General features: G+C 44.7%; 1 protein-coding gene across 1 annotated transcript; it reads left to right on the top strand.

Moving 5' to 3' along the window:
• Window positions 1–2917: 2917 nt before the first annotated feature.
• Window positions 2918–16883, top strand: LOC138491486 (C-C motif chemokine 20-like). The gene is made up of 4 exons (XM_069618003.1): window positions 2918–3119; window positions 6692–6800; window positions 9360–9437; window positions 12807–16883. The coding sequence occupies exons 1-4, from the start codon at window positions 3035–3037 to the stop codon at window positions 12829–12831; spliced, it is 297 nt and encodes a 98-aa protein (XP_069474104.1). The 5' UTR covers window positions 2918–3034; the 3' UTR covers window positions 12832–16883.
• The last annotated feature ends 1398 nt before the right edge of the window (window positions 16884–18281 follow it).

Consider the following 18281-nt stretch of genomic DNA (forward strand, 5'->3'; position numbering starts at 1 on the left):
CATTATTCCCTCCATCTTGAATGGGTGGCTGCCAATTACAGAATGCAATTGAGCAAAGGACTAAAATGGCAGTAGAATTTTGGATAAGTACTTGTGTGTTCTCCACTTTAGCGTCGCCACAAAAGATTCCCCCACACCCTCCCCCTCATACAACTGCTTTCAGCGCGGTTGTTGTTATGTTCAATGTTGTACGGATTTAGTTTCTTGCGGCAACTTATTCGGGGGTCTCTCCCATTGTGCCTCCCGAGGTGCTAACTCCCTACCCGAGTGGCCACTGAGTCCTCTCGCTAGAGTTGTAGCCTGAGGGGACCTCGGGCCTGGACTGGGAGCTACCGGTGAGACCAGGCTCTTGCATTCTCCAGCGGCAGAACCTCCTATTTTTGGAACAGGCCATGGTATTCGCTCTGCGCCTGTGCCCTTTGTTAGAGTAGTTCAGGAGCTCCGCCCTGTACCTGCTGCGTGATCTGCATGAACAGACCGGTTACAGTGGAACAGCCTTGCTGTTCCAGGAAACAGTCAGCCTGGCCTGTGACTCCAGCTCACTCTGGTCTGAAACTTCCTTTCCACCATCTCAGGTTCCGTTTCTATGCCAGTAGGCAACATTGAAATCACTGAACCCAGTGCTAACACAATAGTAACCTCAGTGGCCACTGAGCCCTTTCTCGCAAGAGTAAGTGCCTCAGGGGACTTCAGGCTTGGACTGAGAGCTACTGGGGACACAGGTTTCTTGCGCTCTCTGGTTCAGCAAGCCTCAGGGTCACGGCCCACAAGCACTTCCTCCTGTGTTGCGGCCGGTGCTTCCGCTCCAGTTACTGGCATGACTATACCTGCGTCAGGTAGGGTAGTATCGAACAGAGAGCCTACTGGCATGTAATTCCTGATGTGAACATAGAGCAGGGAGGTTCCACTCCTCCAACGAAGCCCTACTGTTTCCAAGGAACAGTACTTGAGACTATCAAACCTTCTTACCTGCAGATTTGGTCTTTGGGAAAACTACCCCGACTTCACCAGTCGCCTGACAGCTGTGACACTAGCAGCAGTCCTGCTCAAGGTGGGAGACTGTTCCCCATTTCTGGAGACATGGCTTAGAAATATCTTAGTCATGGTGGCAACTGGGGCCCTCCTTAAAGGACCTGGTGCCGTTCCCGCTCAGAGAGCGAGACCTTTCGGCCATTCCCTGGCCTAGTGGGACTTCATCTGTAAGAGGCCCACACTGACTGAGGTCTCCTCTTCTAGGGAACCCATAATGCCTAGGGCCTGCTAGGGTTTCCCCTGGCAGGGAGGACCCCCCTTCCTATGTGTCAAATCTCCACAATGGAAACATCCCCTGGTTGTGGAGGGTGTGGGAGCCTCGGTGATAGCGGTGCCCACACTCTGCTTTCTGGTGGGAGTGGACCTACCATAGGTCTGGGATTTCCCTTTGGATTTTTCAGGACCTTGCTTGGATGAGGGGGGTCAGAACCTCTATCCTTTTCCTCCTTGTGTTTATCACAATCAGTTGCCTCTGATTTGGATGCATACGCCTTACCCTTTGTGTGGACTTCAGTGTTAACGTCTACGCCTACAGCCTGGCCAAGCCCCACAGGCATAGTGTCACACATGCCTCCTACACACAGGTGTAACTCCATCTCACACTTTTCAAGGGTATTCTCACATGCGTCCAATTTAGATGCGAGTTATGTCCGTTTTGTTACCTGCGCCCCATCCGCGCCGGTGCTCTAAGAGCTGATATGTAAACGCTTCAAAAGGTTTACTCCCCACCTCAGATGGATGTGATGCCCAGGCTGTTCTTGGGTGCCATCACCTAAGATACTTCCTTCCCCACTGGACGTTTTGTGAGTTTCCCGCACAAATTAAATTCCCCCACCCTTGCCAGTAGCCCTCCTGTGCAATGCACAGTCTGACTCTGTTTGGTACAGCAACGCAGTGTCTCCTCTACATTTCTTGTTAGTGTGTGAGCATGTATTTCCGCCTATTTAGTGTATCCTATTCTGGTATGTAAAGCAAACGTAATGTACGGAGTCCTTAATGGATCTGTGAGTCTGTATATACATTAACTATCTACCAATCTACCTATATATGAATATTGGGATGGGAAGATGGATTAAAAAGCCTTTGGCAGTGGGCATTGTTTGTTTTTTAGCCTTTCATCCACTGCTCATGGTATATACCCTATAGCCATTCCCACCCACTGCCTGCACCTCCGCACCCAAAACACCCCCCCAATGGGATCTTTTTGACTCTATGTACTTTCTCATCAGCCCTCTGAATCTCCAGTATTGGATTAACTGCAGCTATAAACGAGCTCTTGGTGTAATGAAAATGTCATAACCAGTTGTACCTTCAGTCACTTGATTTGGAAGCAGTATGTGCGCAGTTATTTGCACTGAATTCCTGTCAAAAACAGGCACTGGCGGGTGGGGGGAGCGTTAGGGGGCATAAACATGGACAAGAGTCACGTTATTGAAGATACAAGGTGTTTTACTGAGCGATTGTATAAAAATGATTGACAATAAAATTGATTTTGAAAAAAAAAGCACTGGCAAAGCCAACAGTTTTGGATTTTGTATCAACATTAAATAGGCGTTTTCAGGTACTTGCGCAATATGTACCATTTCTAACACCCTTTTCCATATGTTGCTTTCATATTGCTATATATTGCCAGTTTGCCAGCGGCTGGAAAATGTCTATCCCGGCGACTACAAAAAAGTCGAAACTGTTAGTATTGCCAATGCTTGTTTTATAATGTTTCCTTTCCTGTCCATAACACCTGAAGCCCAGAAGGCGACGGACAGGAAGTGCAGAGCATAATAATGGCCTGCACCTGCCGGCATTTCCACAGCCTTAAAACGGAGGCGATGGGGGAAACCCCAGCGGGGGTTTGGAATGTGCGTTGGCTGGCTCGGCATATAAGGCGGTTTACCAGGGAGGGGGCTGTGTTCTGCGCAGCCTGTTCACCTCACCCTCGGGTTGCCGGTTACCTCCTGTGGTGTGGTTGAGCCAGCCGACATTTTGCGCACCCCTCGCTTTGAAGATGGTCTCCGGCAAATCGCTCACCGTCCTCGCACTCGCTTTGTTCATTGTCCCGACGCTGTTCTCCGCGCCTCACGCATCTGAAGGTAAGAGTTTCTTTTAAATGTCATGTGTCTGTAGGGTTTTATAGAGCCAGCAAATACTTTTTTAGCGGATTGGAAATAACGCCTCTTTTTGATGCTCAAATGGGGTAAAGTGGGGTAGGAATGAGCAGACCTCAGTATGAGGATGGTAGTAAACAGAAAAAAGCTGTGTCTTGATAATGTTAAAACAGGCAATATATCCAAATACCAGGGGCGCCGAGTACGCGGGTGCTCCAGGGCCCACCCCCACCCCTCCCCCAGGAAAGGCAATTGCGTGAAAGTACCTATAGGTCACCATAATATATAATATATATAATATATATATAATATATATATATGATATGATATGGCATTTGTAACGCGCCTATACAAAGGTGTTTCAAGGCGCGACGAGGCTGGGAGGGGGGAAGACGGACAACGATCCTACTAGGCCAGGTGTCATTCAGATCGCGCAAGTGCAGGGGTAGGGGCAAGGGAAAAGTGCAAGGGGAAGGGGAGGGGGGGAAGTGCAGAACAGGGTAAGTAGAATAAAAAATAAATAAATAGGGCCAGCTGGTGGCAAGTGCAAGGTAAGGCTGTAGGGATACAGAGACAGTCCCGCAGTGCAGGGGTTGCCAGGGAGGCAGTGCAAGTGGAGAGTGGCTGGGCCAAGGACCGAGGTCGGTGAGAGTGACCCAGGTGCAGGTTCAGTGCAGTTTCAGTGAAGAATTTAGCAGGGGAGAGAGAGGGAGAAAGCAGAAGCAAAGAGGAAGGTTTTGAGGTGCTTCCGGAACCGGAGATGGTTCTCCTCAAGTATATATATATATTTTTTGCGGTGGCCCCCCTGCTCCCGGCTGGGAAAACAAAAGTGAGCGCCCCTGCCAAATACCGCCTGTTTTTCACACAGCATGAACATCGCCTGTGTCCAGCGCCATGAGGCCTGCGGGCGTGTTGGCGCTATATAAAACATTGTTGGAATAGAATAGAGAGGTGGAAAGCTCTAGAAGGAGTAATAGTAGGAAATAGGTGGGCACAGAGACGTTTTTATGGGAAGGCAAAAGGGGCACTTGCCCAGGGCCCCCACCTTGGAGGGGGCCCCACAACGCTAGCTGATCTGAAGAAGTAAGATCCGATTGTTCACCAGCCTTAAATAGCACACGTTAGGATATTTTATGGGGTGCTGCTGAGGCTCTGTCTAAACCCATTGCCTTTCTGTTTTGGCAAGTGCATTCTGCCTTGATCAATTAATTCATCATGGATTGCTTTCTGTGTTCACTGTGGTATACATAGTTTGTGTGTTCCTTATGGCACAACTCTGTAGCATTCTTTCCTTCCTGTGGGAACTATGTTGATCGTGTGCAATAAGCAATGGTGAAATGCATATTGATAAATTGAGTGCCACAATGGTTCAGAAGTTAGCTCAGTGTGCAGCACCCATTGCAGAGATATGTGTTCATATGCAAAGTTAAAATATCACATTCCAGCAAAGCTGGCTGAGTCTTTCCTATGTCTGAAGTTTATAAACCTGTCTGCATATGTACTTGGTTTTTCAGAACAACATCTGCTATTATCAGCAATGTACCTGCACCAGATAGGGGTTGCTATAAAAACTAACATATCATCCGTATGGTGAAGTTCTAGAAATTGGTTTGTTCAAATGGGGTGTTGTAAAACCTATGCAATCGCCTCTGACAATGGCATAAACTGTTAGTCCAAGAGGTGAATAAGTATCCAAATTCAAGACTCTAGAAAGACAGCGTCCATGCTTGTATCCTGGATTTGCCAGCAGACGATACAGTGATCCTGATCAAATCATCTAATATATCTTACATTGCTCTGCTGTGTTCTGTGAGGTTTGCCTTCTTGCATGCTGCCAGTATCGTTTAGCCCATTACTTGATCTTTCTTCTTATGTAGGACATTTGGGTGAAAGGGTTGGTAGACAGAAGAAAGCGGACCATATGTTGCAGGCCTCAGGCAAGCATATTTTAAAGTCTGCTTGTTTGACACAAAAAACGGTTTGCTTTTTGGTAAAAAGTCAAAGGTTTTTATGCACGTTTATAAATGAAAATGTCACAAGCCATTGTTTTGAAAGTATTTAAAGCTTTAAAATACAAAAGACAAACCTAGATTAAATTTGTTAAATCACATTGATTGGTATGCTGGTTCTTATATACTTCCCTTAATGATGGTGAGAATCAAGCTAGAATCATTCCCATTTTGCATAACACCCTTCTATAATATTTTGTTTAAAAATTGTCATGTTTGGTCATGTGATTTGTGTACTTTCCAAGTCCGTTTTTTTAATAGAATGAGTTCCGTTTTAGTTCATGGTAAGAACTGGAAAAGAAAGTGTTCAAATGCAGTCATTGCAGAGTTGGAACAAATCCCAGCTTCAGCCCTTAATCCTGGGCATCTCATTTAATCTTTTATTGCCTAACCTCTCAATATTGCCAGTCCCTAAATCTTTCAAAATTATCAGCCCTTATGAGTGATTTCCTTCTCATGCTATGATCTTCATAAAAGCCTTATTCATGGTTTCACTGTGTTAATACTGAGCATATTTATATCGCACACTACAGGCATTTGTTCATTTGATATCTAATGGCAACATTATTTGAAAACCATATCCCACTTCTAATCACAGTCTGTCTGGATAAAGACACCTTCCTGGTAGCTTCTAATCTGCCTCCACTATCCATGCTACGGTATGTGTAGCATTCTCCTTCCCTCCAATTGGTGGTCTCCATCCATGCATGAGCACTTTTGCATTCTGGGAGTCAGCTAATGTTAGTTCTCTATCTTTTATGGGTTACATGTACCTTTTACATACATTCCTGCATTAATATTACATCTACCTTCCTGAATGTTATTGATAAAAAATATGCTGTATGTACTAGAACAGTAAACCCTTTGTAGACTGCTAATGTTGGCCTTCAAATGCTACTTGTTTATCATTCTGATTAGAGCAAGAATGAAGAGAGCAAGGGGACTTAAAGGGATTAAACGTGCTTATTATGCTGCGAGACAGCATATCAACCTATAGGTTGTGAGCGCAACGGGTGGGAGGCGCGACCAGTATTCTTGATCCCTTCATTCCTTTGGTTTGGTGGAGGGGGACCCCAAAGATGTCAGTGTCCGGGGCCCCAAAAGTGCTTAAAATGGCCCTGGGTGGGCAACAAGAATAGAGTGTGCTCTCGCCAGTTGTTCTACAGCTCAGTTCTAGTAAAGTGGGTTCTATAACACGTGTGCTGCCTCAGACTAGCCATCAAATAGCACTGTAAATAATGTACTCAAGACACGCGGCTCAGGTTGTATACTTAGGATGGATGAACGTTTTAGCAAATCACTAGAATTCGAACATTTCAGCAGCAAGTGACTTACCACACTGAGCTATCTGCTGACCCTGAAACGTCGACTGCTGCCAACATACCTTTAACATATTTGCTTTCTGCGCGCTGAGACATGTATTGATTGCTTTCAGATCACGTGAAACTGAAGGCGAAACTGATTTTTCATGTGGCTTCTTTTCCTGTTGAATGTTCTTATTTGGCCATTCCGAATAATTAATTTCTTCGCAATTTCCTGCTTTTTTAGGTTTTTCTGATTGTTGTAAAAGCCATACGAAGATACATCTTCACAGGGTTCATGTCAGGAACTTCACCACAGAGAGCGCTGCCGGGATCTGTGACATGGATTCCATCATGTAAGTAAAGGGCGACCTGACACACTAGCAGGGCAGACATGGGGGTCAGACTGTTTCTTTCATCGTCCATCATTGACTGTTTCCATTCTCTTAACAAGAATAGCTCGATATGTATGTATATATACATATATACATGCATAGAGCTTTTAACCAAAGCGCTTTACATAGAACATTTGTATTTACAATTATTATGACATAATAGAAATTGATCAACATTTGATCAACCTCTGACGGATGGCAGGCTGAGTTGGCCTTGCCCAGATATGAAAATGCATCTTGCCTATCACACACAGATCTCAGCAGCAACTGCTTAACCCACTGTGCTATCTTACTTGCATTAAGCTAGCTTATGGGCTGAAGGGAGGTGTAGCATAGAGGATTAGAAACGTCCTAATAGCGATGGACAGGGAGAACCCGCTTGCTTCACTTTAAATGCAGGCGGAAAACCTTCCTCTTTTGAGTAAACCTTCTGATTGCTTGCCCCAGCTTGATCTGCTTTCTTTGCCCCCGTTCTGATTCACGTTTCTTGTTGTATTTGTCTTGTTGGCCCCCTATCCCAACGGGCGTTGTCTCATATGTGGTATAAATAAAATAAATAAATAAATGAAACGACTGTAACTGCAGGGAATTTTCTTAGACAGGCTTTTTATTCCCAGAGTGGAGGACCATAGACAAATCGTTCCTCTTCCCACCGCAAAAGGAAAAACACAAGCCCAAACTGCTATTTCCCAACGCTTCCCTCTAGGGCAAAAGGGAGCTGGTTGGCCATAATCAGTGGCATGCCAAGACTCTTTTGGCGGGGGGGGGGGGGTCAAGGTGGGCACAGACTTATGTAGGGGTGGCATGAAGTATGAGTGCACACACACACATAAAGATATGATAGGTTACTTATATTGCACTTAATACCCAGAGGTTTCTAAGCGCAGACCCGGAGATCGAACCTGTTTTGCTCTGTGTCGTCTTGATTCCAAGGCGAGCACGTTGCCCCTGAGCTATCCTCCCGAGACAGCTCATAGTTTGGGATAATGGGGTGTCACCTTGGTTGGCCAATACGATTCCAGTGGTTGCACGTGCCACCCCAGGTCAGTCCCTGGGCACGCCACCAGTGCTTTAAGTGGGCCGGGTCCGGTCCCCGCCAGTCTCCAAAAAGTGGGGCTGAGCCAGGGCCCTTCCGGGGCCCCCTCACTCTGACCACAATTTTGGCGGGATGCATTATCCTGCTGCAGCCGCGACAGGAGATGTGCCCGCCATTAAGTGAGGCGAGCTGACTGAAGTGCCAGCCAGCCACAGCGTCGCTGTAGCTGGCTGGCACTTCTGTCAGTCGCTGTTGTCACGGTAACTTCCTCTGGTGACCCCTCGCGTGATTGATTGAATTGTGCACTTTTCAAGCCATCTTTTATAAACATAGAAATGTTTAAAAAAGATGGCTTGAAAAGTACGCACACAAATATATAAATGTTATATAGTGTGTGCGTACCTTAATTATGGTTTGTGTATTTTTTAGGCCACTCCCATCCCATAAGCCACGCCCCCAAATGACGGCCCGCCCTCGATTTCTTAACCCACTTAAAGCCCAGCAGCACCACTGGCATCATGAGTGAGCTGTAGCATGGAATCCCTGCCCCCTCAAGGTGAAGACCTATGCCTGAGCATAGCTGTGCCTCTTCAGGCCACTCAGTGAAACAGGAGTTCTTCTAGACAGCTCCCATCGCGCCTCTGTTCAACCTGCCTGAGCCATGATTTGATTATGAGTTTTCTATCCACCACGTTCCTGTGAGTGGCCCAAGCTGGCAAAGTTGTGCCCGGAAGTGAGCAGCAACTTGCTACAGCACGCAGCGGTGGCGCCAGCGCCGAGAACTAAACCCTGACCGGGCTTTGGGCAACTCTGTGTGAGAGGAAATGTTAGTTTCATGCCGAAAAGTGTACGCTTAAAGTTTCGGGCGTAAATGGCTTGTGTGAATTAAAAATGAGCTCCATAGTTTCGGCTCCTTCCTTGTGTTTTTTTTAGCCTGAGAATGAAAGTGGAGACAAAGCAGATATTCTGATTTTTAAAAATCCAAATCTGGGTGAGAGTAAAGGTCGCTGAGGCGCCTTTAACCCTCGGCGAACCTGGGGATTCCATTAAATATTTCGAGTTTTATAAAAGATGACTTGAAGAGAAACTTTGCAGACGGACAAAGATGCCTCAGGTTTTGTCTGTCGTCAAAGCTTTATAAAAGATTGAATTGTGTACTTTTCAAGCCATCTTTTATAAACATAGAAATGTTTAAAAAAAGATGGCTTGAAAAGTATGCACCCAACATATAAATGTTATATATTTGTGCGCGTACCATTGAGTTACAGCATGTTTTTGCCAGATGGCTTTGCTTGATGCCACCCTGGCCTGGTAACCCCAACATATGGAGGGAGCGCCTCAAGCTAGTTCTATGAGAAATGGGGTTTTGCTTGGTGATGGCCAATTACTGCCAGTGGCCGAAGCAAAGAGGGACGGCTGCCTTCTGTCTGGCCTACCTCCAGAGGCAGTTTAGCCTTCTCTTACACATTGTGTTTGTTTTTCAGATTTACCACGCAGCGTGGTGTCCGTATCTGTGCCAATCCCCAGGAGAAATGGGTGAAAATGCTAATCCGTTACCTGAGGTAGGAGACGTTGTGCATTCTGACGTTGCAAATGTTAGGTTGAGGAAGTCTAGCCTTGGTAAATGATGTCAAAACTCTTCCATGGCATGTGTAGGTAACACATCCAGGCCTTTTCCCTGTGCATTCTGGTACTTGCAGTCTAACCTTTCTCATTGTAAAAAAATGCACCTGCAATTTGCTCCTAGCACACGTCATCTCATTCCCCACACAATTACATGAATCGCACTACAAATAGAACGTTAGGTCACATTATACCACTACTAAACCACACTCACTTTAAAATGTGGTAGGTCACATGTATGCCATAGTTAAAGTGGGTCTTGTGGAGGAGTGACTGAAGGTCCAGTTTGTAGTGTGATGGACTTTTGTATTATGGAAATCGTTTGCTTCGGCTAGAACCTTGACACCAGCATTGCCAACCTCTGCAGACTTCCCATTAATGCTGGCCTTTCCATCGCTTGCACACCACCTTTTTCTTATTGATACAATATGTGTGTTTATACTACCTGCCTTCCTGGGCATGGTGTCTCTGCTCATGCACTTTGTACTAATTTGAGCCTGTTGTACATTTCATAAAACTGTATCCAACTTTGCACTAAGTGCTTAGGGCCTGATTCATGGACTGTTTAGCGCAGAGTGAAATTTTGTAGCAAGAAATAGAATTTTTAGTGCCAAGCGACTTTGCACTGCCATCAAACACCCTGATTCCCAGCGCGGTGCAAAGTGTATTTTTACAGTGCAAAATGACTGCACTGGCTTTGAACTGGTGCAAAGGGACTATGCAACTGGTGCAAAGGGTCTATGCACTGCCAACAAACACCCTGATTCCCAAAGTGGTGCAATGTGTATTTTTGCAGTGCAAAGTGACTTTCCACTGGCTTTGAACTGGTACAAAGTAACTTTGCACTGCCAACAAACACCCTGATTCCCAGAGTGGTGCAATGTGTATTTTTGCAGTGCAAAGTGGCTTTGAACTGGCTTTGAACTGGTGCAAAGGGACTTTGCACTGGCAATAAACACCCTGATTCCCAGAGCGGTGCAAAGTGTATTTTTGCAGTGCAAAGTGACTTTGCACTGGCTTTGAACTGGTGCAAAGGGACTTTGTACTGCCAACAAACACCCTGATTCCCAGAGTGGTGCAAAGTGTGTTTTTGCAGTGCACAGTGACTTTGCACTGTAAAAAAAACACTTTGCACCTCTCTGGGAATCAGGGTGTTTGTTGGCAGTGCAAAGTCGCTTTGCACCGTGCTAAAAGTTCCATGAATCAGCCCCTTAATGTTTGAAATTATGTGAGTGCATTTTTGCAGATGGACCAGGCAGGAGTGCCCATTAAAATAAAAGATGCCCCAAGAGTACATTTATTCATTGATTGCCCCAATTAAGCTCCTATTGGCTTGGTCTATGTGTGTATGTTTCAGTGGCTGGCATTGGAAAACTGCCAGAGGGTTATGTAGGATTTATGAAGGCGTCACTTAAATGTTCTGGGAGGAGTGACAAACTTTTGGACTGAAAAGGCGCTGGTTGGGTTTGATAGTCCAGTATTTGTTTGTAGGTAGTTTGCACAAGAAAATAGATGGTCCAGGTTGTTGGTGTGTTAAACATGAGATTTATAGGTTTATTCCTTGTTATAATCAGCACCAATGAAAGACATCATTGGATGTAAATGTAATATTCATAACATGATGATATGTTACACAGCCGACGCGCGTTTCAACCTAAGTCTTTTTCAAGGCCAATTGGGTTTGGTGGTTGAGTTTTCAGGTGGAATGGGCTGGTCCTCCCAAGTGTGGGTGCCAGAGGGCTGAATAGCCGTACTTGGCCGGGTTCGGCAATGCTGTTGTGTGGAGTCGTGGATCCGACTCCTGGGTGCCAAGTACGGCTATTCAGCCCTCTGGCACCCACACTTGGGAGGACCAGCCCATTCCACCTGAAAACTCAACCACCAAACCCAATTGGCCTTGAAAAAGACTTAGGTTGAAACGCGCGTCGGCTGTGTAACATATCATCATGTTATGAATATTACATTTACATCCAATGATGTCTTTCATTGGTGCTGATTATAACAAGGAATAAACCTATAAATCTCATGTTTAACACACCAACAACCTGGACCATCTATTTTCTTGTGCAAACTACCTACAAACAAATACTGGACTATCAAACCCAACCAGCGCCTTTTCAGTCCAAAAGTTTGTCACTCCTCCCACAATCTTTCTAGACAGTAGGAACCTCGGAGTTGGTTCCTTGACAAACTATGACTCTGGCTGCAGGTCTAACTCAACTAACAACCAAATAAAGGGTGCGCAGGAGAGAGGGAGTCCCGCCACAAACTCCACTCTTCCAAAAAAGTCACTTAAATGTTCCCCTACCCACCCAGCAAACTGCAATTCTGGGGGCCCATTTGTTCCTTCCTCGGGTTTACCTTTCATCTTACTTCAGGAGCAGGGTCGCACCATGTGAGGGAGGGAGCGGCAATGACTCAGTAGTGTTTAGAGTGGGAGAATCCAAACCATGGCACATCCTGAAGGCATGGCCCATCAAAGACTTTCTGGTTCTAGGGGGTTATTTGTGCTCACCTCAGGGCTCAAGTCGAGGATACACGTGGGTGGACAGCGTCTACCCACTTTTTCCAGAGGGCGGACGCCATCCCCCCGTTTGTTTTAGAGGCCGTGTGCAAAATGAAAAACCATGACTGTCTTTTCTGAATTTAGGCTGACTCCTTCCCCACTGCATCATAATATAACCTGGTGAGAAAAAGCAGACATCTATAGTTGGAGTGTCACCGTTCAGGACTGCATGTTCTAGGGAAACACATTGGTGTTGGTTCTTGGAGTTTAAAACATGCACGCCTTTTATTGTTTTCAAAACACTATCAGAAACAAATATCCTCTCTTGGTTTTTGATTGTGTCTTGATTTTATGAAAGGCAAATGCCATTCGTCCTGTACAATTTGTGTGGTTATGCAAAGCCAATTGAATGAAATGTGCATATTTCACCTCAATTTGCAAATTTATGGGGACATCACATGTATGTTAATGAGTTCTTTTTAGGACTTAGCCCCTGGTTGACCTACAGGTAACACTACCACCTCTAGAGTAAATTATACATTTTAATCCAAGGTGGCAGATGTGTCTCACTCAACTAATTTTAGTGGTGAAATTTAATAAGCATGTCAGCTGGAGGCTGTTAAGATTCTGGAACGTTCTAAAATGCTTAAAGGAATGGACGAAGCTTGTGTGACACATTTCCAAGAGGGCGCGTGCATGACTAGCTTGCTTGAAAAATTATCTGAGCATTGTAAAATTCATAAAACAACAGCGCATCACTTCATCGTTTTTTTCATGAGTGTTGTTCTCCTTTGGTTCACAGAAGGAATCAGAAGACAAGGGGGTAAGAAGATTTCAAAACTGGAACATACATACCGACCTGCCTCCCTTTGCCAGGCAACGACTGCCCCCTGATTGGTGTTGGACAAACAACAAAAAAAAAAACATCATGGTTTCCATGGAAATGCCAGACAGTTTGCTTCCAATTGCATCAGAATGGATTTGCATTTGAAATCTTAGTTGAAAAAGCCTTTTGTTTTATCTCAGGTCTCATCAGAGGTGTATTTATGGTTCATCGTGTACTCCATGGTACAAAAAAAACGGTATTTTAGATTTTAAGCTATGGGGCAGGATTAGAATGCATCAGACTATCTCGCAACGTGAAGGCCCGGGTGCTTCTGAGGGTATTTCTGAGCTAGGAATTGTCTTCTTTCCTCTCTTGTCTCCCTACTGATGTGCTGCGTTCTCTTTCTGGAAATGAAGGGCCCGGTTCATGTCATTTTTTGCACGGTTCAAAGGGACTTTGCACTGCCGACACAAACCCTGATCCATGGAACTGTGCAAAGTGCATTTCTGCAGGGCAACGTCACATCTTGAGTAGCAGAAGTCAGATGTTGCAGAGTACCGCAAATAAGCAAGGTGAAGTCTGGTCGTCTTTTCTCAGCGACTGTCCGGGGAATTATTCATGCTTCCGTGCCAGAAGAGCGCAACTTTAGACTACTTCTTTGTTAGCCAAAATGTAGTGTCTAAAGTTCACTGTTTAAATGTGCAAAGGAACAACCACTGCGAGCACTCTGTAGTAACTTTATATATGCATTCTGTAAGTGACCAAAATATACAGGCCGCCATTGTAGAAAAAGAGGTATATCACGCAAGAAACCTAACTCGGTGGACGGAAAAGTGTTTAAATGAGGCGAAGAAATACTTTTCCCACATCCCTGATGGGTATTGTACGTTTTTACAGAGTAAAAACGTCTGCAAGCATCAAAAGTCAGAAAATGCATACCACCAAAGGTTTGGACACCAAAGGTTCGAACCTTTGGTGGTATGCATTTAAGGTAGGTAAAAAAAAAATCAGGGGCTGCGGTGGTGTCCCTCGCAACACCCCGCTCACTACACTTTACAGTATAGTGAGCGGGGGTACGAACCTTTTGTGGTGTGTACATTTCCCATGCAAACTTTTCCATCACGGGAAAACCAGCCGCGGTCAGATCACGCAGATCCCCCTGATGACCGTCTGTATCAGTTTGCCAGTGCTACAGCCGATGAAATTGAGTTATGATTACATGAAAAAAATGTAGACATTGCGACTCAGATAGGCTGTCATTTAGTCATTGACAAGCATTACCCTAAAGCGTTTGATAAGGAAATTCGAGACGCAAAGCGTGTAAAGTGTCAAGATATCCGTTGCTTTATGAATGGTGACTTCGATCTGGTAACAAAAGTCTGAGTCATAAAATGGATTCAAAACAATTACAGGAAGTGGGTGAAGTGGTGGCAGTTTTCTTGCAGAAATGCCCAGTGGCCAAAAATGATGGCTGTGATGAATAGTAAGGATTCAAGAAGTATCTGGCATATGTTGGGTAAGGCTGAAGGATCAAAGGAAAAGATGGTAGTCAGTCCGATCAGTTTGGCGCAGTGCACCGAGTTCATAATTGAGAATTACAACCAGGGATCTAATAATACTTCCAGGCTGGCTGCATTGGATCCTGAGAGTATTGATTTGGTTATTGAAAGAGACAGCATAATAGACAAAATAAAAAGATTGAAAGGGTCTGGAGCCCCTGGTCCAAACGGGTTAGCTAACGCAGTTTTGAAGAACGATCCTAAGCTCTGGTGCACTTTGCTTGATAGCTTGTATACGTTTTGTCCTGAAAAGGGTACTCCCATATCCTGGAGAAAACCATATCCAGTTCTGATATACAAGAGAAGGGGGCGAGAACTACGTCGTTGACCCACAAACCTCTATCTATGTTAGATGTCACAGGAAAAAGGTTCCTCTTTTTTGTTGGCAGAACAACGGGAATGGGTAAAATCGACTCCGCACCTACATATACTTCAAACAGGGTTTAGACCAGGCTCAGGAACCACGCATAACCTAAGGCTGGTTGATAAATTAATAGCAAGATCTAAGAAAAAAGGCAGTCTTTGTGGACTTTTGAGCTACATTTGATTCCGTGTATAAAGACAGACTATGGAGGAAGATGGAGATGTTTGGTTGTCCACGGAGTCTGTTGTATGCGGTTAGATTGTTGCACAGGTACATGAGCGTGCATGTGAAGCTTGACAGCAGCGGTGCCATTACAGCGGCCATACCCACTAATAAGGGTGTTAAGCAGGGGTGCGTGATGGCTCCGCTGCCATTTAACATATAATTGGACGGATCTCCAGCCTCTATGGGCGCAGCAAAGAATTGTCTGCCAAGAATAAAACAGACACCTGTGACTTGCCTGTCCTATGCCTGTCCTATGCTGATAATCGTATCATCTTCGATCATACCTTCTCCCACATCCAAAGATCGGGGCAAGAATTTGGCAAATATGCTCTTGAGAACAGTCTAACTAGCAACACTGACAAAACTAAAATCATGCAATTCACTAGGAAACCGGTTAACAGACTTAGTTTGGTTTTAGCAAATGATGTCATTGGCTATGCATTAACATACAAGTACTTGGGAATTGAGATAAGTGCAATGGGGGACTATGAGGAGATGATTGCAGCCAAAATTGGTGAAGCTATGCAACTCAACTGGCTGATCGCAAGGTTCGCAAAAAATACAACTGGATATAGTATAGAGGGCTTTTTAAAGCTCTATAAGCAATGATTTTGTATAGCAGTTCTCTACGGCAACGGTGCCTTGACCTTCAAAGATCATCATTGTTGGTGACATGTGAAGGCAAGTTTTGGAAAAAGGTTTTAGGCTTGCCAGTATCTGTCTCTATGGACATTTTGCATCTAGAATTAGGGCTAATTTCAAAGCCACCCTCGCACTTTTGAATGTGTGTACGCTATACATAACATCGAAAGCTAGGCCAATATGCTTGGAACTGAGACAAATAAGAAAAGAGGTCAGGACTCTTATGTTGATTTTTCCGAAAATATATTTTCACAGATAGGCTGGAAACTAGACTGGGACTGTGATTTCCATACTCTAAAACGGTTGTTTATTAACAAAATTGAACTGATGTTCTAACTACGAACACATTTTGAAATTGAAGAACTAATGTGAAGTAGAGAGTGTAGTTCACACATTTGAGATGGACTTAATGTCTCTGTCTCCTACTGTCAGGAGATTTTTAATGTTACTATGCGCGGACCCGGGGATCGAACCAGCGTGTCTCTGGGTCCTCTTGCTTCCTAAGGAAGCATGTTGCCGCTGAGCTATCCTCCCGAGACCTATGTATAAATCGACGGCCTGCGCTGACTGTATGTGGTTCTGCTCTTGGGATTCCAGAGGGAAAAAGATTCTGTAGACTGTGTCAAATAGCCACGGTTGCCAAGAACTATAAATATGTAATGTCCAGATCCATAGCTCTGGGATCGACCTATATGTGTTTCTTAGGTAGTTTGTGTACCGATATGACAGCATAAAAAGCGATGAATTTTGGCAATATTGCTTGAATTCTGAAAGCAATGATTTGCACATAGCACTTTATCGAATTTGGCAGCTGGTTAACGGGTACCCAGAAAAACTTGGAAGATGATTAGTATGGCTGTTTATAATTGAGCTTAATGTATGATGGGAATTTTTTTATCCCGCTGAGATTTTCTTCTGTTACATTTTGAAAAGTTGTGATATTTTAGTGTATTTTGTAATAAGTTGATGTTTTAAGAATTTTTACATTTGAAAAGTTTTGGAATTAACTAATCACATTAAAGATGGATAAATAAATACAAATAAAAGGGTATTTCTGAGCTGGGAAGCTTTTTGTGTCCTCTTTTGACTATTTGACCTGACCGGTGTCACTCGGTTAACAATGAAACTTCCCTTTGGTGCAGTAAATGTATTTTTGTACGAATTTATTTTGATGTATCATGTTATCATGTTAATGTGCACCTGCTGATCTCTGTTGAAAGGTGCTTGTGACACACAATAAAAACATATGTTGGTCAAGGTTCATCCATGACTGGAGCTTCAGTGTTCTCAGAACCCTCTCCTTGTCCCTCAACTGCAAATAACAAAAGCTGGGCATAGTGAGACATAGGGCCTCATTACGAGGTGGGCAGTAAGGGGTTAACGGCGCCGGTAAGGGTGCCGGTGCCATTAACCCCTTACCGCCCTATTACGAGGTTCCCTAGCGGGACCCGCTCAGAACATCTGGTCAGACCACACGTCCTTAGCGGGTCCCGCTAGGGGACCAGGGTGCTAATAAGGGGCCCGTTATTAATGGGCCTGTTATTAGCTCCTTCCCCATTCCCATTGAGCCCTATGGGGGCTCGGATGGGAATGGGGATGGGTTCCTTCAATGAGGAATTACCGGGACTTCCAAGGTTGGAATAACCCAGTAATTCCTCATTGAATGAACCCGGACCCGGTATGCGGTATGGGGGTAGCCATGGCGCTAATAGCACCATGGCTACCTCCATACTCGTAATGAGGCCAAAGACATTAAACACTGCCCAAATGTAGGCTGCCTATGAAGGCAAGACCCTGGTGATGACAAGTTCTATGTTTTTTCTACTGCACCCATTGGCCAGCAAACATGTTTTTGAACATCTAACAAACTGAGACTGGGAACATTCTAGAAGGACACAGGCCCGGATTCTCAAAGTGTTTTCCAATGGGATTGTGCCATTACAAAAATGCTTTTGTAAATCAGGCCCATAGTTCCATTGCTTAATTGGTGTTTTATGTTGTCTTTTGAGTTGAAATTGTAATTGTATTTAACCACATGGAAGTGGCTTATTTTTTATTTATTTTTAGAGTGACGCGTATAGTTCAATTTCCAAAAGCACAAATGCTATAGCAGCATCCACTGGACTGTGTGTAACCGGTCAACAGGAGTTTTCAATGTGGCTTCTCTGTACAATGATTTTATAGAAACAGTGTTTCCCTTTGACAGTTCAGCCAGCCCAGGAGCACTCCCTCAGCTGGAAAAAGCAGCTGAGGGAGGGCTCAGTGCTTCACTGGGCTGGCTCCTTGGCTCCTCCATAATGGGTGAGGGGGCCACTGGGTTGATGTCTCTTTGCCCGTTCTGGATGAGCCACCAGGCTATGCAGCCAGTAGCTTTGACCATTGTTGCTGAATGAATATTCTTTAAATATCACAATTTGCTTACATTTTAACGAAAAACATCCCCATGGGTACTATTCAAACAGCCTGTGACTAAAGGAATAAATATCCGTTTGCAACTGTGGGGCACTTTTTCATTGGTGCCTGAGACAGTATTGTGGTCCAGTCCAACCATGTGAGCCGCCTCTGCCCATTTCCTCAATCTAAAAAAAAACAAAACTTTTTTTTTTACATTTCATGCTGGGCTCTCGCGCCCCCCTACAGATGCGGCCGCACCACCCCTGG

This window comes from Ambystoma mexicanum, chromosome 10 (genome assembly GCF_040938575.1).
Source record: "Ambystoma mexicanum isolate Mex_15411 chromosome 10, UKY_AmexF1_1, whole genome shotgun sequence".
Classification (NCBI taxonomy): Eukaryota; Metazoa; Chordata; class Amphibia; order Caudata; family Ambystomatidae; genus Ambystoma; species Ambystoma mexicanum.